This window comes from Rattus norvegicus, chromosome 19 (genome assembly GCF_036323735.1).
Source record: "Rattus norvegicus strain BN/NHsdMcwi chromosome 19, GRCr8, whole genome shotgun sequence".
Taxonomy (NCBI): Eukaryota; Metazoa; Chordata; class Mammalia; order Rodentia; family Muridae; genus Rattus; species Rattus norvegicus.
The window spans coordinates 15,337,659-15,360,074 of NC_086037.1; the positions used below are offsets into that span (position 1 = coordinate 15,337,659).

General features: G+C 42.3%; 2 protein-coding genes across 3 annotated transcripts in view; both read left to right on the plus strand.

Moving 5' to 3' along the window:
• The window catches only part of LOC134483156 (disks large homolog 5-like), a 48,526-nt gene extending 45,988 nt beyond the window's left edge, over positions 1-2,538 (plus strand). For both annotated transcript variants that reach the window (XM_063278412.1, XM_063278411.1), the window contains exons 3-5: positions 434-577; positions 1,210-1,372; positions 2,089-2,538. In XM_063278412.1, coding sequence (XP_063134482.1) covers positions 434-577; positions 1,210-1,372; positions 2,089-2,118 — 337 coding nt within the window. In that variant the 3' untranslated portion in view covers positions 2,119-2,538. The remainder of the gene's footprint in view (positions 1-433; positions 578-1,209; positions 1,373-2,088) is intronic.
• The window catches only part of LOC134483152 (uncharacterized), a 757,250-nt gene that overhangs the window by 276,009 nt on the left and 458,825 nt on the right, over positions 1-22,416 (plus strand). The window lies entirely within an intron of this gene.

Genomic DNA, 22,416 nt, shown 5'->3' on the forward strand with positions numbered 1-22,416 from the left:
TCATCTCCAGAATTATGTGTACTGTCTGCCTCTAGAATATTAGTTATTCGGCTTGTAGCATTCCACTTGTCAAAACAGGAAAAATGAAATCAGAGGTTTCTGGATGTGTGTGTGTGTGTGTGTGTGTGTGTGTGTGTGTGTGTGTGTGTGTGTGTGGTTGGGTAATCTCTGTGGCCTAGGCTCTTGACAGCATAACAGGTTTGAATGCAGATCCAGCCCTCCTGATTGAAAAAAGTGAGCCAGGGGACCCTTTATTTGGGTGCTTAGTTTCTGTTGTCCTGGGCACACAATTCCAAGTTTCTGAAGCTGAAGAAGATCCAAATATGAAGAATTCAGAAAGTGTCCTTCCAGGCTTGGGGTAGTACAGGACACAGCCTGAGTTCCTATAATCCTAAACCTCGATGTTCATTGGGTTCTATCTTCCTGGGGCCAGCCCCTACTTCAGGCCAAATCCATTTTATGAAAACTTGAAGATAAAGGAGAAAGAGGTCATGTCATTACTGCACAACTTAGACACAAAGAACATTGAACATCGTGAGAAATTTCAGGAGCTCAAGAAGGAGATTAACTTCTATCGGTAAGTACTGGTCAGAAGTGCCCATCACTTTTGGAATATCCATTGCTGCCTCTCTTTGTTCTGGACTGGAGAGCCTGCAGCTCTGGGTCCATGTCTTCTGCTGTTTAAATATCACTGTGCCGTGGGTCTTTTGGACTCAGTTTCAGTTCCATAAGAGACTGTGACTTCTCACCACAGTGTCTATGCATCTTTAGAAGGCTCTGGATAGAACTACACTGATTCAGGCATCAGAGTGTTATTAGGCCAACCTGTGGGTCTGGGGTCATACCAGGTTTAACAAAGCTCAATGTGTGGACCACATGGTTTGCATGACCTCCCTTGGTTCTACTGTCCTCTTGTGGTTATTTGCCGCCTACTAATTGATGTTGCCCCGATGCATTGGGCTCTCATGGGTAGTTGTAGATCCCTTGTTCTTTTGGAGAGACATGGACTCTTATTGGGGCTTGGGTCACAGAAACAATTTATTCTTCCCTGGATTGGCCGTTTGCTGTTTGGGCAGCAGCCTTACATGTATGGAGATGTATTCTATGAAGTCTTTATGGGTATCTGGGTCCTGGTGGAGTTTGTGGGATTTGGCAGTTGGAATGGGAGGAAGAGGCTTCAGGATCTTACTATGCAGAGTGTGTTTCCAGCAACCTGCACAGCCGGCTCCTGATGGACCAGGCATGTATGAAGAAGAAGTTGGTCACATTGAAGCAGGAGAGCAAGGAGTTACAGCGATATTTGTTTGAGTTGAACCCGAATGCTGAAGACGAACAGGAGAAGACCAGCAACCTCCAGACCCAGCAAAATGTGGTAGGAACAAGCAGCTGAGTCAGATTAACAATGTCTGATACCATTTGCCTATTGGATACATCTTTGCTTCCCCTATCATCTTTCTAATCTCCCCACACCCAATCAGTCACCTACCTCATGTGATAGAGTTATTCATTGCTCTGTCTATGCACAAGTATTCTGGGATGTTAACCACTCTTCAGAAACTGAATTATGGGCAAATACACTTATCTGCCCTTTTTGTAACTGCAGGCCAGAAATGGTGACAGAGGAATAACATATCACATGACTGCATCTCCCTGTCATAGATTGGATGCTATGAAGAGTTTTCAACGAGTTCTTGGTCGTGTGACAAAGGTCATACAGGGGTCATGTGATGGTTGGAAGCACCTTGTAGGGATAAGAACCAAGTGCAAATGGCAAATGAGTCCTGGTCATTGGCTTTGATCTCAGTATCATGTGGCCTTCTCCTTTCTTCCTGCAACCCAGTTAGGTCTCTTCTCCTTTCCCCGTTCTTGGTTTTCACTGGTAGAAGTTTGAGGAGCAGCTTGTTATCCCACAGTACTGTGAGGGTTGTTGGTGACTTTCCCCAGTCTGCAGAGATATCAGCAATGATTTCAGTGAAAAGATCAGTGCTGTCTGTCCAATGCAGCTGAAGGGACAGAAGGCAGCAACTTGACACCTGGTATGCATGTCCCCACCAAATCAGTGTCTTAATAGCTGCCTTCTCCTCCCAGGTCTCAGGAACTGCAGGAGACATGGAATAGGACAGATCCCAGGAAGACAGCCCCCTGAAGAGTGAGTTTCTCTCTCAGGAGTTCCCTGCTGACGACAATCCTCAACAGTCAAAGACTTTTTTGGGGAGAATATTCTTCTTCTCAGTTAATTTCCTCATTGTATAGAGACCCTAAATTTATGTATCCATATGCCAGCCTGTCTCATTGAGGTCTTTCTCCTCTCTCATACAGATAACACCATTTGAGAGACATCTGAGGGGACTGCCTTGACATCTCATGTCCTAGAGGAGAAACAGCACTACAACTGTGTTTCTAAATGTTCGTTAAGAAAATGCTGTTAAGAAATGTTTTTGGTTATGATTTTCATTGAAGTTTTCTTTTTGTTATATCATAGTTATATATTCTTGTAACTGTTTTTCATTTTTTATACCATTTTAGTTGTTCATTTTATGCCTGTTTTTTGTAAATTGTATTCCTTATGAATAAAAATTGATTTGTAACTCTTGACTCTTAAGACCATCTTATTCAAGGGTCCTTTCCCCTCCTGTAGACTTAGAACTGACAGCTGGATATGGATCTTTGCATGGTCCAGGCAGCATGAGTAAATAGGGAATTTAAAGCCACCAAGGTGTACACAGGGTGATAGTGTCTTTTGTGTGGATAATGTGACTTTTTTTATGGACACACACTTTATGATGTAATCACTGACATACTGTATCCATGCTGTCATGTGTTCTGCTCATCCTAATCTATATCAGTCTACAACACACATTCCTTATTGACTGATTGCCCAGATATTGAGTAACACACACTCATGCCTGTAGAGCTGCAGAAAAAATGAAAACTTTCACAAAGGAATATAGAATAATCCTAATCAAGAACCATGTGCCTCGGTTTTTATTACAATACAGCATTAGTATTAAACCACAAAGATAATGACCATCAACGTCATTTTGGGAAATAGGTTTTTATAGGTGCTGTTTCACTTGATCATTCATATGCTGTGTTTTTTATTGTTGCTGATTATATTTATTTTTATCATGTAACTCAATGGATCTTTTTTTTTTCAAATGTATGTCTGGGTCACTCCTGAGTGCATTTCCCTCATGATCCAAAAGAGGGAATAGCATTCCCCATTGTAGATGATTGTTAGGGACCATGTGGTTCTTCTGAGAGAGCAGCAGATGCTCTAACCTGGGAGTCATCACCACAGCTCCTGTAGGTAGCTTTTGTCCTTCCAGGGAATGTGCTATACTAGATGGACGCCATCATCTCCCATTAAGGAGAGAGATCTCAGGAGATGTGTATGTACAGGTGGTTGAGCGGTGCCTGCTCAATGTGGTAGGCTGCTAGGCATCCACACCGGGCTCTGGTGCCTCCACTGCTCATTGTGCATTCAGGATCACCCTCCAGCATCACTCAGTTTCAATTCCAAACAGATCTTTCACTTACTATCGATGATTATATACATTAAGCACATCTGATAAAATACAGAAGAGACTAGCCTCCTTCTACAGGCCAACTTGGCATAATGAATTCTTTTGATAGAAAGCAAGATAATTATCTTAATCTATGCAGTTTAGGGAGGTCCTCAAGAGCACCCATAGTGAATGCAGACTGCAGCTGTGACCACATGTTTCTTTTGCAGAGCATGTCTGTGCTAGCCCAGAACTTAGGTGGGATAGTTCATGTTTCACCTTTTACATGGAAATCTGTGATCGTATTGAGAAAGTATATTTTCCACGTGACTCATTTACAATTTATGGAATTAAACTGACTTACTGAGAGTGGAGGTGACTCAGAGAGATAAAGTGCAGAAGACTTATTCAGTATGTCTGCAAACCGATGCTGTCTCATTAGGGCTTTTCAATGCTCAGCAGCTAGAGAAGCAAGGGAGAGGCATTGGTGACTCTCAAGCTTAGGTCCTCTAGTCATTATAAGCTGAGCATGACACAAAAAGTCATAGTTATCACACTAGAATCTAGTAACTAGATTTAACCAACCTATCACATTAATGCTATGTTTGGTGGTATTTTTTGCTCTCCTAGAACCTGGAAGAGGCTTGGGGTTTTCTAATCCTACTCATAATTTATTAATCTTCCCAACACTATGGGCTTTGTTCTGTTAATGCTAACAGCGCCATCCAATACCTAGGATATTTTCTACTGACATGTGTGACGTGAGACAAAACAGTCCCTGTCATCCCTCACCTGAATAAACTTCCTTAGAGGACAGTGTAGTTGGAGGGTCCTTCTTTCCTCTCCAAGATCGAGAAACATTTCCAGTCTTCAGACAAGTGTGTCAGCCATTGTCCAGTGACTGTCTTGAGATGTCCACAATGTCAGCTGAGTGAGGGCAGGGCAGGACAGGGTAGGGCAGGGGATTGGGGCAGGGCAGGGCAGGGCACAGCAGGGCACTGGGGCAGGGCATTGGGGCGGGGCAGGGCAGGGCAGGGCAGGGCAGGGCAGGGCAGGGCAGGGCATTGGGGCAGAGTCCATGAGATGTCAGTAGGCAACAGGCCAGCTGGGGCTAGTGTGGGTACAGGGCTTCTAGTGTGGGTGTGAGAGGAGGAAATTAGGAATGGTCAGATTCTGAGGCAGCACATAGGCCGGAAGCAGCTTAGATCATCTCAGTGCCATGTAGGGACAATGTAGACACTGATGTGCAGTGTGGGGATGGTAGGGTCCCATATACTGCTCTCTGCAGGTGTCAGGTGAGCATACAGTGGCTCTGTCAGACTTATGACAATCAGGCAGGCACTGGGTGCAAGTGAGAATCATGGGACAAGCCCTGTGTGCAGCCTGGTTTGGGGACATTCCCAGGTGCCCCATGGACTGCAAATTAAAGGCAAAGGCCACAGGGAAGCCAGCAATTCCCATGCACAGGACATAAATACCTGTAGATCTTTCTAGAATTTCCATAGACCATCTGTCACTAGTCCTCATTATAGAAGGCACCAACATTCTGCCCTCTACTTCAACTTGGTGAGACAGTTATTCTAACTCCAGCAGGAAGGCCTCAGGGAAGACAGTAAGAACTCGCAGGTGACCCCTTTTACTATTGAAACAGGGTCTTCCTATGGAGCCCAGAGTGGCTGTAGGATACTAATGCTCCTGCCTCACAGTGACTAGAATTCCAATCCACCCTCAAGAGCAGTTGATTCATCACTAGATCAGACTAAGGAGTGTACACTGCTCATGTTATACAGCATCAATTGGAAATTTTGCTGTTATGGGACTGTCCTCTAAAATTAAAACTGATAATGGACCACCATATATTTCTTATCAATTTAAACAATTTTATCAACGATATCATATTGTACATATTACTCATATAGAACACAATTCACCAGGACAAGCTTTTGCTCAAAGGGTTCACCATACCCTGAAATGACAAATTATAAAATCAAAAAGGAGGAAAAGAGATGACCTTATGCAGCCTGAATGGAGTTTGCAGACCAGTCCCAGAGCTATATTGGCACAAGCATTATACGTTATTAATTTTCTTAATTTACCACAAGGTGAAGTTATATCAAGAGCAGATAGAAACTTTGTTGAACTTTCCCCCAGAAGGCATGGAACAGACAGTATGGATAAAAATTGCAGATCCGTGGTCCAAAATACATTCCTCTAAACCTATAAAGTGAAAGAAAGAAAGAAAGAAAGAAAGAAAGAAAGAAAGAAAGAAAGAAAGAAAGGAAGGAAGAAAGAAAGGAAGAAAGAAAGGAAGAAAGGAAGAAAGGAAGGAAGGAAGGAAGAAGAAAAAACACAAAAAACTTAAGCTTCTCATAGGAACTTCGCAGGAAGTGTTGTCTGGCGGTCAGTTCTGATTAGGCCATTTTAGATGAAACAGTGCATAGTGACCCTTAATGTGATGGGCCCTATATAAAGCTTTTTGCAATATTGGAATTTTAACAAACCTCTCCAGAACATACAGCAGAGACAAGGATTTGATCACCATGTCCTTGCTCTCTATCAGGTTATTTTTCTGTGTCCTTGATTGTCAGGCATAGAACAGCAACAATCTGAAATAGCTGGTAGACATGGAACAAAGTGGCTAAAACTATAGTTGTGGGTTGCACACCTCAACTATCAATGGCTAATGCTGTCCTCAGAGACCTCGGAGGCCCCTCTTGTAAGACTATCTATTGGAAAGTGGAAGCACTGTGTTCTAAGTGAACTGGGCCAGCCAGGGTGAGGGCAACATGGGATACTTGAGACCCTGTCTAAAACCAGCACAAAAACCAACCCTTCATTCAAAGCATCATCTATTAATTCTTTATTAATTACCATTTTCTCCCTACCAGCCTTTCAGTCTGGAATGGTAGAAAAGGACTGGGAATGTTCCTTCTATTCTAAGGACCTTGATCTCTCTTTCCTTAGGTCCACATTAAGAACACATGCAAATGGATATCATCATCTGAACAACTTAGTATCATCTACTCAGTATATCGAGCCTAACACTGTGCTATGACAATCTCAAGCTTCCTTGAGTTTCGCTGACCTAGCAAGAAGTATGAAGTACTGAGGCCACACCCCAGTGATCCTTTCAAGGGGTTAGAAGAAAGCCATGAGAGATGCTCCACTTCTTTGTCCTTAGATTAAATCACATTGACACAATGTGGGTGGACTATTTAACCAGACATGTTTCTCCCAACCCCACCTTTTTGAGTTCAGACCATGGCAGAATTCATGCCCCACCACCCTAGATATTGAGTTTAGTGATATGTAATTATTATTTAAACCTATGTATTAAATTTTGTCATTTTGTTAATTTTTGTGGTTTTCACAGTCTTCTTTGATTAACTTTCCTAGTTTTATTAATTTATCCCCTGTGTTCTCTGGTATTTTGTCCTTCCCTTCAAACTAAAGTATTCCTTTTAGGATCCTCTACAGAGCAGTCTTACTGGTTATACATATATTGTTAAATTTATTTTTAGTGTGCATTAGTCAGCACAGTAGCTGTGCAGCTGCCTGCCCTCCATGGTACCAGATCTACTTTCCAAACAATAATGCTAACTCTTACAGGCTGTGTAGCATCTTGGCTGCTCTTTGTTCCCCTTGGACAGCCCTCAGGACCAGGCCCTTCTCTCCCTTAACCATGGCTGCTGTCCTCTTCCTCTCTCCTCTCCATCACACACGTTCTTCCTTTATTCTCTGGCTGCTTCTTCTTCCTTCTTCCCTCCTCATGATCCTCTCTAGCAAAGCCCTCAAATCTCAGCTCCCCCATCTCTCTGCTGTGCAGCTGTTGGCTGTTGGCTTCTTTATAATCACAATTATCTGGGAACAGGGTCAGTTTTTTGGGGGTTAGCCAGTCTTGAGTTCTCCAAATTAGAATTAAAATAGAAGCAGAATTAGGCCAATACACTACAGGGAATTCTTTTGTTTTGTTTTGGTTTAATTTTTCTTTTACCTTTTTACTATTTATTTTATTTTTGGCTATTTTATTAATTTGCTATTTTATTTACTTATATTTCAACTGTGGCCCCCTTTCAAGTATCCCCTCATCAAACCATACTTCCCATTTCTGTTCGGCTTTGCCTATGTGACAGTGCTCCCCCAACCACACATATCCATTCCCACCTCACACCTCTAGTATCCCAATTTGGTGGGCAACAGGTTTCACAAGAGCCAAGGTCCTACCAGCGCATTAATGCCAGGTAAGTCAATCAATCCTCTTCTACACAGGGACCTAGAACCATAGACCCATTCTTGTATACACTTTGGCTGGCAAAAGTGGTCCCTAGGAGCTGGGGAATTGGTGACAGACAGACTAGTTAAATATTAAAGACCAATGATTGCTGCTTTCGTTTCTTTTTCTGATTGTGGGTGAAATTATGTTTGTGTGCTTGTCTTTTTTTCTTTTTGAAATTATTGCGAAGTGATTAATTTCTTACTTTTTGGGGGTATAGTTTAGCTCATTGTCTTTGAGTTTTCCTCCTATTATCATGTGTTATGCTGTCTTAGAGAAAAATATTGTTTAAATTTGGATTTGTCATGAAATATCTTGGTTTCTCCATCATGATGATTGAGAATTATGCTGGGTATAGGATCCTGGGTCTGCATTACATCTGTCCAGGATTCCCTGGCTTTTGGAGTCTCTGTTGAGAAGTCTGGTGTAGAGACCCTGAAGGGACAGACCAGATAAACAGTGCTCTGCACCCAAATCCCGTGGGAGCGAGAGATAAACCAACAGAGAAGCAGTCACGCCTGGGAAACCAGAAGAGACTGCACTCTGCACACATCTCTGACGCCAGAGGAAAACACCAAACGCCATCTGGAACCCTGGTGCACAGAGGCTCCTGGAAAAGACGGCGCAGATCTTCCTGGTTGCTGCTGCCGCAGAGAGCTCGTAGGCAGCACCCCACGAGCAAACTTGAGCCTCGGGACCACAGGTAAGACCAACTTTTCTGCTGCAACTGACCTGCCTGGTGAACTCAAGACACAGGCCCACAGGAACAGCTGAAGACCTGTAGATAGGAAAAACTACACGCCCGAAAGCAGAACACTCTGTCCCCATAACTGGCTGAAAGAAAACAGGAAAACCCTACAGCACTCCTGACAAACAGGCTTATAGGACAGTCTAGCCACTGTCAGAAATAGCAGAACAAAGTAACACTAGAGATAATCTGATGGCGAGAGGCAAGCGCAGGAACCCAAGCAACAGAAACCAAGACTACATGGCATCATCGGAGCCCAATTCTCCCACCAAAGCAAACACGGAATATCCAAACACACCAGAAAAGCAAGATCTAGTTTCAAAATAATTTTTGATCATGATGCTGGAGGACTTCAAGAAAGACGTGAAGAACTCCCTTAGAGAATAAGTAGAAGCCTACAGAGAGGAATCGCAAAAATCTCTGAAAGAATTCCAGGAAATCATAAATAAACAAGTAGAAGCCCATAGAGAGGAGTCACAAAAATCCCTGAAAGAATTCCAGGAAAACACAATCAAACAGTTGAAGGAATTAAAAATGGAAATAGAAGCAATCAAGAAAGAACACATGGAAACAACCCTGGATATAGAAAAACCAAAAAAAAAAAGAAACAAGGAGCTGTAGATATGAGCTTCACCAACAGAATACAAGAGATGGAAGACAGAATCTCAGGAGTAGAAGATTCCATAGAAATCATCGACTCAACTGTAAAAGATGATGTAAAGTGGAAAAAGCTTCTGGTCCAAAACATACAGGAAATCCAGGACTCAATGAGAAGATCAAACCTAAGGATAATAGGTATAGAAGAGAGTGAAGACTCCCAGCTCAAAGGACCAGTAAATATCTTCAACAAAATCATAGAAGAAAACTTCCCTAACCTAAAAAAAGAGATACCCATAGGCATTCAAGAAGCCTACAGAACTCCAAATAGATTGGACCAGAAAAGAAACACCTCCCGTCACGTAATAGTCAAAACACCAAACGCACAAAATAAAGAATATTAAAAGCAGTAAGGGAAAAAGGTCAAGTAACAAATAAAGGCAGACCTATCAGAATTACACCAGACTTTTCGCCAGAAACTATGAAAGCCAGAAGATCCTGGACAGATGTCATACAGACCCTAAGAGAACACAAATGCCAGACGGGTTACTGTATCCTGCAAAACTCTCAATTAACATAGATGGAGAAACCAAGATATTCCATGACAAAACCAAATTTAAACAATATCTTTCTACAAATCCAGCACTACAAAGGATAATAAATGGTAAAGCCCAACATAAGGAGGCAAGCTATACCCTAGAGGAAGCAAGAAACTAATCGTCTTGGCAACAAAACAAAGAGAAGAAAAGCACACAAACATAACCTCACATCCAAATATGAATATAACAGGAAGCAATAATCACTATTCCTGAATATCTCTCAACATCAATGGCCTCAACTCCCCAATAAAAAGACATAGATTAACAAACTGGATACGCAACGAGGACCCTTCATTCTCCTGCCTACAGGAAACACACCTCAGAGAAAAAGACAGACACTACCTCAGAGTGAAAGGCTGAAAAACAACTTTCCAAGCAAATAGTCAGAAGAAGCAAGCTGGAGTAGCCATTCTAATATCAAATAAAATCAATTTTCAACTAAAATTCATCAAAAAAGATAAGGAAGGACACTTCATATTCATCAAAGGAAAAATCCACCAAGATGAACTCTCAATCCTAAATATCTTTGCCCCAAATACAAGGGCACCTACATACGTAAAAGAAACCTTACAAAAGCTCAAAACACACATGGCACCTCACACAATAATAGTAGGAGACTTCAACACCCCACTCTCATCAATGGACAGATCATGGAAACAGAAATTAAACAGAGACTTACACAGACTAAGAGAAGTCATGAGCCAAATGGACTTAACTGATATTTATAGAACATTCTATCCTAAAGCAAAAGGTTATACCTTCTTCTCAGCTCCTCATGGTACTTTCTCCAAAACTGACCATATAATTGGTCAAAAAACGGGCCTCAACAGGTACAGAAAGATAGAAATAATCCCATGCGTGCTATCGGCCCACCACGGCCTAAAACTGGTCTTCAATGACAATAAGGGAAGAATGCCCACATATACATGGAAACTGAACAATGCTCTACTCAATGATAACCTGGTCAAGGAAGAAATAAAGAAAGAAATTAAAGACTTTTTAGAATTTAATGAAAATGAAGGTACAACATACCCAAACCTATGGGACACAATGAAAGCTGTGCTAAGAGGAAAACTCATAGCGCTGAGTGCCTGCAGAAAGAAACAGGAAAGAGCATATGTCAGCAGCTTGACAGCACACCTAAAAGCTCTAGAACAAAAAGAAGCAAATACACCCAGGAGGAGTAGAAGGCAGGAAATAATCAAACTCAGGGCTGAAATCAACCAAGTAGAAACAAAAAGGACCATGGAAAGAATCAACAGAACCAAAAGTTGGTTCTTTGAGAAAATCAACAAGATAGATAAACCCTTAGCCAGACTAACGAGAGGACACAGAGAGTGTGTCCAAATTAACAAAATCAGAAATGAAAAGGGAGACATAACTACAGATTCAGAGGAAATTCAAAAAATCATCAGATCTTAGTATAAAAGCCTATATTCAACGAAACTTGAAAATCTGCAGGAAATGGACAGTTTCCTAGACAGATACCAAGTACCGAAGTTAAATCAGGAACAGATAAACCAGTGAAACAACCCCATAACTCCTAAGGAAATAGAACCAGTCATTAAAGGTCTCCCAACCAAAAAGAGCCCAGGTCCAGACGGGTTTAGTGCAGAATTCTATCAGACCTTCATAGAAGACCTCATACCAATATTATCCAAACTATTCCACAAAATTGAAACAGATGGATCACTACCGAATGCCTTCTATGAAACCACAATTATTCTTATACCTAAACAACACAAAGACCCAACAAAGAAAGAGAACTTCAGACCAATTTCCCTTATGAATATCGACGCTAAAATACTCAATAAAATTCTGGCAAACCGAATCCAAGAGCACATCAAAACAATCATCCACCATGATCAAGTAGGCTTCATCCCAGGCATGCAGGGATGGTTTAATATACAGAAAACCATCAACATGATCCATTATATAAACAAACTGAAAGAACAAAACCACATGATCATTTCATTAGATGCTGAGAAAGCATTTGACAAAATTCAACACCCCTTCATGATAAAAGTCCTGGAAAGAATAGGAATTCAAGGCCCATACCGAAACATAGTAAAAGCTATATACAGGAAACCAGTTGCTAACATTAAACTAAATGGAGAGAAACTTGAAGCAATCCCACTAAAATCAGGGACTAGACAAGGCTTCCCACTCTCTCCCTACTTATTCAATATAGTTCTTGAAGTTCTAGCCAGAGCAATCAGACAACAAAAGGAGGTCAAGGGGATACAGATCGGAAAAGAAGAAGTCAAAATATCACTATTTGCAGATGATATGATAGTATATTTATGTGATCCCAAAAGTTCCACCAGAGAACTACTAAAGCTGATAAACAACTTCAGCAAAGTGGCTGGGTATAAAATTAACTCAAATAAATCAGTAGCCTTCCTCTACACAAAAGAGAAACAAGCCGAGAAAGAAATTAGGGAAACGACACCCTTCATAATAGACCCAAATAATATAAAGTACCTCGGTGTGACTTTAACCAAGCAAGTAAAAGATTTGTACAATAAGAACTTCAAGACTCTGAAGAAAGAAATTGAAGAAATCCTCAGAATATGGAAAGATCTCCCATGCTCATGGATTGGCAGGATTAATATAGTAAAAATGGCCATTTTAGCAAAAGCGATCTACAGATTCAATGCAATCCCCATTAAAATACCAATCCAATTCTTCAAAGAGTTAGACAGAACAATTTGCAAATTCATCTGGAATGACAAAAAACCCAGGATAGCTAAAACTATCCTCAACAATAAAAGGACTTCAGGGGGAATCACTATCCCTGAACTCAAGCAGTATTACAGAGCAATAGTGATAAAAACTGCATGGTATTGGTACAGAGACAGACAGATAGACCAATGGAACAGAATTGAAGACCCAGAAATGAACCCACACACCTATGGGCACTTGATTTTTGACAAAGGAGCCAAAACCATCAAAAGGAAAAAAGATAGCTTTTTTTAGCAAATGGTGGTGGTTCAACTGGAGGTCAACATGTAGAAGAATGCAGATCGATCCATGCTTATCACCCTGTACAAAGCTTAAGTCCAAGTGGATCAAGGACCTCCACATCAAACCAAATACACTCAAACTAATAGAAAAAAAAAACTAGGGAAGCATCTGGAACACATGGGCACTGGAAAAAATTTCCTGAACAAAATACCAATGGCTTATGCTCTAAGATCAATAATCGACAAATGGGATCTCATAAAACTGCAAAGCTTCTGTAAGGCAAAGGACACTGTGGTTAGGACAAAACGGCAACCAACAGATTGGGAAAAGATCTTTACCAATCCCACAACAGATAGAGGCCTTATATCCAAAATATACAAATAACTCAAGAAGTTAGACCGCAGGGAAACAAATAACCCTATTAAAAAATGGGGTTCAGAGCTAAACAAAGAATTCACAGTTGAGGAATGCTGAATGGCTGAGAAACACCAAAAGAAATGTTCAACATCTTTAGTCATAAGGGAAATGAAAATCAAAACAACCCTGTGATTTGACCTCACACCAGTGAGAATGGGTAAGATCAAAAACTCAGGTGACAGCAGATGCTGGCGAGGATTCGGAGAAAGAGGAAAACTCCTCCATTGTTGGTGGGAGGCAGACTGGTACAACCATTCTGGAAATCAGTCTGGAGGTTCCTCAGAAAATTGGACATTGAACTACCTGAGGATCCAGGTATACCTCTCTTGGGCATACACCCAAAAGACGCCCCAACATATAAAAAAGACACGTGCTCCACTATGTTCATTGCAGCCTTATTTATAATAGCCAGAAGCTGGAAAGAGCCCAGATGCTCTTCAACAGAGGAATGGATACAGAAAATGTGGTACATCTACACAATGGAATATTATTCAGCTATCAAAAGCAATGACTTTATTAAATTCATAGGCAAATGGTTGGAACTGGAAAATATTATCCTGAGTGAGGTAACCCAATCACAGAAAAACACACATGGTATGCACTCATTGATAAGTGGCTATTAGCCCAAATGCTTGAATTACCCTAGATGCCTAGAACAAATGAAACTCAAGACGGATGATCAAAATGTGAATGCTTCACTCCTTCTTTAAAAGGGGAACAAGAATACCCTTGGCAGGGAATAGAGAGGCAAAGATTAAAACAGAGACTGAAGTAACACCCATTCAGAGCCTGCCCCACATGTGGCCCATACATATACAGCCATCCAATTAGACAAGATGGATGAAGCAAAGAAGTGCAGGCTGACAGGAGCCGGATGTATATCTCTCCCGAGAGACACAGCCAGAATACAGCAAACGCAGAGGCGTATGCCAGTAGCAAACCACTGAACTGAGAATAGGACCCCCGTTGAAGGAATCAGAGAAAGAACTGGAAGAGCTTGAAGGGGCTCGAGACCCCTTATGAACAACAATGCCAAGCAACCAGAGCTTCCAGGGCCTAAGCCACTACCTAATGACTATACATGGACTGACCCTGGACTCTGACCTCATAGGTAGCAATGAATATCCTAGTAAGAGCACCAAGGAAGGGGAAGCCCTGGGTCCTGCTAAGACTGAACCTCCAGTGAACTAGATTGTTGGGGGGAGGGCGGCAAGGGGGGGAGGATGGGGAGGGGAACACCCATAAAGAAGGGGAGGGGGAGGGGGATGTTTGCCCGGAAACACTCGAAGTATACATAAGAAATACTCAAGTTAATAAAAAAAAAAAAGAGAAGTCTGGTGTAATTCAGATAGGTCTGAATTAATTTGTTACTGCTTATTTATGCCTTACCCCTTTTAATATTCTTTCTTTGATCTGTGCATTTAGGGTTTTAATTGTTATGTGAATGGAGGTATATTTTCTGGTCTGCTCCCATCTGTCAGCTTCTATGGCAGTGGTTCTCAACACTCCTAGTGCTGCACACCTGTAATACAGCGCTTCATGCTGTGATGACTCCCACCATAAAATTATTTCAGTACTACTTCATAACTAATATTGCTACTCTTATAAGTCATAATATGCAAGGTATCTGATATACATTCTTTGTGAGTGGTCGTGGCCCAGAGTTTGAGAAACATTGCATTATATACATTTTTTTTTTAAGAGAGGCCTTCATCTAAGAAGATCCTGACACAGGTGTAAGAGCAGAGACACACTGACGTAGTGACAAGTTAGGAGACCCAAGGTCGCTTGCCTTAATGGCAACAGAGATTCCTGGGTAAAGGCACAATCTGAAATCACTGTCCCCAGGACATTTCTTACCTCAGTTTCCCCCCATTACACGGTGTGTCTGCTTGGCTATGTCTGTCCAGGAAGCCAGTCCCTGTAGTCTCTAATACAGACAGAATGCTAAAGGCAAGAATGTTTTCCCTCTGTTGGCTCCAAGTCACTTCTATAGAAGTAAGTTCAAATCACCCGTGGGTAAATGTGTCTCTCTCACATAATGTGTGAGACTTGAAATGTCATCCATTTGAGTTGACAAAAACCAACTCTCACTTCAGATTTACAGCTGACCAACAGTTAGTTTCAGGAGAATGAAGAAGCTGGCCAGGCCTGCAGAGTCAGATCTCCTCCCTGCCTGGGACAATCCCACCCACTGCAGACTTCAGCTTCACCTAACAGCTGTTATCAGAAAATCTGACCTTAAGGTTCTGAAGTCCACACATGCACAAACCCTAAAGTTGTTAGATGGTGGATATGGGGTTTTTCTCCAATTTAAAATCATTCAGGCCTCTTTTTTCCCCTGGGATGCACTCTGTTCTCTCAGGTCTGTTCTTCTCAGAAGTCAACTCTCAGAAGGGGCACTTTGCTCTAACTCCTCCATGGGACCCACCCAGCATTGTTACTGGAGGATCCTATGGAGTTGTAGCTCTGAGCTGGGAGGGGGAGCTCTCACCCTGACAAGGAGAAGCCTGTTTTCACAGCTGATCTGGATCTGAGGAAAAGGTGCTTTTAAAGAAGCCTGTGAAAGTGTCTCCTGCAGGAGAGCCCACCCTGCAGGGAAAGTCACACAAGACAGGGAAAAGTAGCTTCCCAACTTTCCCAGGGCTCTCAAACCAGGGAGGGTACCTGATTTCAGAGAGTTTGAGAAAGGCCTCCATCTCCCTGAAAGACTTCCCTCAATCATAAGTCCCACCACTATCCCAGCCTCAGCAAAGCCCTCCACCTGCCAGTTCCTTCCAAAGGAAACTCAGTGTGGAGAATTGAGGATAACAGTTCTAGGAAAAGGGAGACACAAGCCTCTGGGGGTCCTGGCCTGGGGTCTGTCCCTTAGGCTCTCCTCACTTCCCCTAGGTGCCTAGGGCAGAGGCAGGGTCAGGGGTACGGGGAGGGGCAAGTTCATGGTCAGGGGCAAGCAGTGACCTCCAGACAAAAGTTAGGCTTTGGGTCCATGGAACAGGCAGCAGCAGACGGATCCCTGCCCTCCTCCTCTCTGGAGTGGGAAAGCATGGAGACCTGAGAGGTTGGGAAGAGTTGGGGAACTCACAGCTGCTTTTCCTCTGACTGCAACTGCAAGTGCAGGGCCAAAGAAGCCAGAGAGGCTCAGGAGATCCCCCCATTTCCTGATGTCATTGTCCTTGTGGATGTCCAGGATGAAGGCTGTGCTTGGCTGGGCCAGAAGCCCCGCAGACAGGTAGAAGATGCACAACTGGCCTGTGACCTCCCTTGGCACCCACTGGGACCCAGCTCAAGTGGCCACAGACACTCACCATGCACCCTGCCCCAGCCCTAAGCCTGTGCACACCAAGGCCATAGCACCTCTGCTAGTCCCTCCCACCATGAGCACTCCACCTTGGCCCCCTGGTTGGCTTACACTCTCTGTAGGGAGCTCCTTGTGTGGTTTAGACACCAGGTTGATTATGACATCAGAGAAGGAGTTTGACAATGTTCCTTCTCTTTCAATATAGTGGAATAATTGAAGCACTGTTGTTATTCGGTCTTCATTAAAAGTCTGATAGGATTTTGCATTAAAGCCATATGGCCTGAGATTTCGCTTTTTAATTTTGGGAGGGGCAAGCTATACTGACTGTATCTATTTTCTTCTGAGAATTATCCATGTACCTTCCCAGATCTGTGTTTATGTTGGTAATTGTTATCTGTCTAGAAAATACCAATATCAAATAGATTTTCAGTTTTCTTGAGTAAAGGCCTCTGAGATAAGACCTAATGTTTGTTGAATTTGTTCATTGTCTATTGTTAGATCCCTCTTTCCATTTCTAATTGTGTCAACTTAAGTATTGTCTATGGTGTGCAGTTTGTTTGTGGAGGTGTTGCCTATGTGGTGGATCTTCTCAACAAAAATACAAAAAAAGAAACAAACAACAAAACAAACAAACAAAAAAACCAAAAAAACCCAAACCACAGACCTTGCTTCCCTTCTCTCTTTGTATTTTTCACTTTGTTTGTAACTGACTAATTTGATTTGAGCCCTGAATTAATTTCCTGCCATCAAATCCTACCTGACATTCTATGGGATCAGGTTTGGCCTCATCTTGGTAAGAGCAACATATAACTACTGAAGCTTTTTCTGCTCTCTATAGTGGTGATGACGTCAAAACCTTACTGAAAACAATGCACAGCACGTTTTAGGCTGTCGTAAAGTAGCCCACCATTTCAGTGTTCCCTGCAAGGTGCCATGGGACAGTATTAGCATATGTCTGCATGTAATTTGACAGTTTTCATTAGGAACTACACACACACACACACACACACACACACACACACACACACACACTTTTCTGACATGGTGCACATTCTTTGCACACAAAGAAGAAAGTGAGCAGTAATGAAAACACAACAATCATGGAATTGATGGAGGGAGCTGTGGGGAAGCTGGGGCTTAGAGTTACTTAAAGGCCCTGTGCAGGCTCTCCTTCTGTTGGAGGAGAAACTTCAAGTGCAATGTGGTTCTTTATTTTCTTTCTCTAAAGCACATAGGGTTAGGGTGGAACACAGGGCTTTGAGCATGTTCGGCAAGTGCAGTCACACTGAATTAAATCCTAGGGCTGGAACCTATTAATCTTCTACAGAATTACAGAGCAGCCTGGATGAAGACTCTCAACTGAAAAGGTGAACTTCTCAAGACAGGCACTGGACAATGACTGACAGACTTGACTGAAGACTGGAAATGTTTTGCTATCTCATAGGAGAAGAAGGCACCTCATAAAACACTGTACTCTAAGGACAGTTTATTCAGGTTAGACATGACATGAACTATTGTCTCATGTCACAGATGTCAGCACAAAGTATCCAAGGTATTGTATGCCAATGGTAGCATTAACAGAACAAAGCACACAGTGTCATGAAGACGTAAATTATGAGTTTGTGTAGCAAGACCCAGGCCTCTTCCAGGTTCTTAGATAGTAACTGAGAACCTCAAATACAGTAGTGATGTGATAGTGTGGTGTGAATCTAGTTACAACTAGTTTCTATTGTGACACAGATGACACTTTTTGTGTCATGTTCAGCTTATGATGAATGACTAGACCTAAGCATGAGAGTAACCAAATACTACATTGCTTCTCTAGCTGCTGAGCTTTTAAAAGCCCTGGGGTGACAGCAAGCTTTGTGGATATTCTGGATTATTCCTTCTGTACTTTAACTCTCTGAGTCATCTCCACTCTCAGTAAGTTAGTTCAATTCCATAAATTGGAAATCAGCCACCTGGAAAAAATACATTCTCAATACGATCCCAGATTGGCCATGGAAAAAGGTTAGCTTGAACTGTCCCACCTAGGTTCTGGGCTTGCACAGGCCTGCTCTCCAAAAGAAACCTGTGTTCACAGCTGCAGGCTACATTCATTATGGATGCTCTTGAGGTTCCTCCCTAAACTGCTTAGATTAAGATAATTTTCTTGCTAACAATCAAAAAACTCATTATGCCAATCTGGCCTACAGGAAGCTAGTTTCTATTCTGTATTTTGTCAGATGTGCATAATACATGTGGTCATCACTGATAATAGGTGAAAGATCTGCTCTAATATGGACACTAAGTGATGCTGGATGATGATGCTGACCCACAATGAGCAGTGGGAACACCAGAGCCCTGTAGGGATGCCTGGCAACCTAACACGTTGAGCACGCACGGCTCAGTAAGTTACCTGTGAACACACATCTCCTGAGATCTCTCTATTTAATTGGAGGTGATCCTGTCCAACTAATACAGCACCTCCTGTGGAATAACAGAAGCCACCTGCAGGAGCTGTGGTGATGACTCACAGGGTAGAGCATCTGCTGCTCTCTCAGAAGAACCACATGGACCCTAACAATTGGGTAAAGCATGTCAGTGATTACATCACAAAGTATGTGTCGGAGAAACAGCCACATTATCCACACAAAAGACACTGTCACACTGGGTACCCCTTGGTGACTTTGAATTCACTTATTAGCCCAGGCTCCATGGAACATGCAGAGATACATCTCTATCTGTAAGTTCTAAGTCCACAGGAGCGGACAGAACCCTTGAGTAAGAATGATGGTCTTAAGAGTCAAGAGATAGAATTCAATTTTTATTCATAACGAATACATTTTTTATAACAAAACAGGATTAAAATGAATAAAAATATTTAAAAATATTTGAAAGTGAAAAATAGTAACAAGAACATATAAATAGGAAACAACAAAAAAACTTCAATTAAAATCATAACAAAAATATTTCTAAACTGCATATTTTTAACGAACATGTAGAAGCACAGATGTATTGCTGTGTCTCCTCTAGCACACGTAATGAAAGGCGGTCTCCCAAGGTGTCACTCAAGTGGTGTTTTCTGAAGAAGAAAGTGAGTAAGATCTCAATCAGTCAGGCTGGCTTGGTGTTATATAAATTTACGGTCTCTAAGAAATTTCAAATTAACTCTGATGAAGAATACTCATCCAAAAAATGTTGTTACCATTCAGGATGTTAGACATCAGGGACTCCTGAGAAAGCAACTTATTCTTCAGGAAGCTCTCTTAATGGGGTGTGTCCAATTCCAGCTCTCTTGCACTTTCTGAGACCTGGGAGAGGAACGCAGTTTTTAAGATACTGATTTTGTGGGGAAATGCAAGCCAGCTGTCAGAATGCTGCCTTCTACCACCTCAGTTCTATTGGACAGTCGACATGGACCTTTTAACTGATATCATTGTTGCTAACTCTGCAGGCAAGGCAAAATCTCCAGAGAGCCTCAAAATAATGTGGGCTGCCAATCTGGGACCCAGACTTATACCAGTGCAAACCAAGAAGAGGGCAATGGGTAGAGACCTCATTGGGTTGCAGGAAGAAAGGAGATGTCCATATGTCACCAAGGTTAAAGCCAATGACAAGTACTAATTTGACATTTGCACTTGGTTCTTATCCCGGAAAGGTGCTTCCTACACAAGAAGTCACATGACCACAGAGTGTCATTTGTCAAAGAACCACGAACTTGTTCAAAACTCTACATAGGATCCAATCTATCACATGGATATGCAATAATGAGGTATGTTATTCATCTGTCACCATTTCTAGACTGCACCTTCAAAAAGAGCAGCAAAATATACTTGCAAAATAATTCAGTTTCTGCAAAGTGTTTAACTTCCCAAAATACTTGTGCATAGGCCGAGCAATGAACAATTCCATTGCATGAGGGGGTTGGCTGGTTGGGAGTGTAAATTAGAAAGGTGGTAGGAGAAAGCACAGATGTATGAAATTGGCAAATTTTATCAGATATTGTTAAGCTAACACAGCTGCTCGTCCCTACCAGATGATGCTGGGTCTTTATCTTTCTTGTTGAAGTCAACCAAATATTTCTGGTTCAGTGCACACTCAAGATGTCCCTCCCTGCTCCCCTGCTTCAGTGGGACCAACTTCTTCCTGCATGTGTTCTCCATCAGGAGCTGGCTGAGCAGGTTTCTGGAAATACAGTCTGCATAGTAAGATCATGCTGCCCCTTTCTCCCATTCCTACTCCCAAGTCCCACTAACTCTACCAGTTCCCAGATACCCATGAAGACATAATAAAATACATCTTGATACATATAAGGCTGCTCCACAAACCACAAAGAGTTAATTCGGGGAAGAATAAATTGTTTGTTTGGCCTGAGCACAATTAGTGTCCACATCTCTCAAAAAGAACACGGATCTACATCTATCCATGAAAGCCCAATGCATGGGGGCAACATAAATTAGCAGTGGGCCAACACCCTCAAAGGAGGTCAGTAGAACCAAGAGAAGGTCATGCTAACCATGTGGTCCACACACTGAGTTTTGTAAAACCTGGTGTGACCCCAGAGGTCCAGGTCAGCCTAAAAACCTTCTGCTGACTTCAATCAATGCTGTTCTATCTAGAGCCTTCTGAAGATGCCTAGACAATCCTGGGATGAGTAACAGTCTTTTGTGGAACTGAAAACTGAGTCCTAATGACCCTGGCACACCGATGTATAAACAGCACAAGAGATAGAATCATAGCTGAAGACTGTCCAATCCAGAACAAAGAAATCAGAAATGGCCATTCCACAGGTGATAGCCTTTCTGACCAGGACTTACCTAGAGAAGGTAATCTCCTTCTTCAGCTTATGGTTGTTCTCATGGATCTCAGTGTTCTCCATCTCTAAGTTGTGCAGAATTGACATGACCGCCTCCTCCATTCTCTCCAGGTCTTCATAATATGGATTTGGCCTGAAGTGTGGCCTGGCCCCAAATGATAGATTCCAATGAACATCACCATTTAGGAATATATGAACTCAGGGTGGGTCCTGTACTACCCCAGTCCTGGAAGGACACCTTCTGAATTCTACATATTAGATCTTCTTCAGCTTCAGAAACGTGTTTTTCTGCGTCCAGGACACCAGAATCTCAGCATCCAGATGGAGGGTTCCCTGGCTCCCTTTGTTCAATCAAGAGGAAATCTGCAGTCAAGCCAGTTGAGCTATCAAGAGCCTAGGCCACACCTCTCCATGCTCCCCACCCCAACACAGCCAGAAACCTGTGATTTCTTTTCTCCTGTTTTGATAAAAGACCTTATATCAACACAAAATTATAATCTACACAAAGAATAAAAATAAACATACAAACGTGGTCACATAGACAAAGAACTGTGTTGTTGACAGTGGGGCTCCCAGAACAAGGCATTCACATCACCATGAAGGTGTTACAAGTAAATACTCAGGCCAAGACATAGACCCCTAGATTCCAATGTGGAGGGAAATATAAACATTTAAAAGTTGTCCATATGCATTTGGATGTATGCACACACAGACTCACAGACTAAGACACACCCACAAAAAAGTGAAATGTAAACAGAGTCAGAGAAAGACAAATATGGAAACAGAGAGCACTGTGAGAACCAGGAGAAATGCATGCACCATTGCTGTCTCAGAGGGCAAGACACACAGACAATAACAAACAGGCCTGAGCCTGAGACCTTCTAGTCAAGCATTGAGATGAACAGTTTGGGACCAGGCCCCTCAGGCTGCTGCCTGGATCTTCCAGCACTCAGTCCCCTGCCTAGCAAGTATAGAGACTCACCATAAACTCACTGCAATTACAATCTTGCAAAGCCACCAGCTGTCAAGGGCTTTGCAAATGCACACTGGGAACTCACTCTCCCTGACTTTATCCCTGAATTCTTCATTCAGACCACAAGATCTGCTTTTCAATAAATGGAAGCAGATGAGTCCAATTTCCATCTCAATCCTCAGGGTCAGGTTCTGAATCTCCTCTATATGGGATGTGAGGTTTAGCACAGGGTGGTTA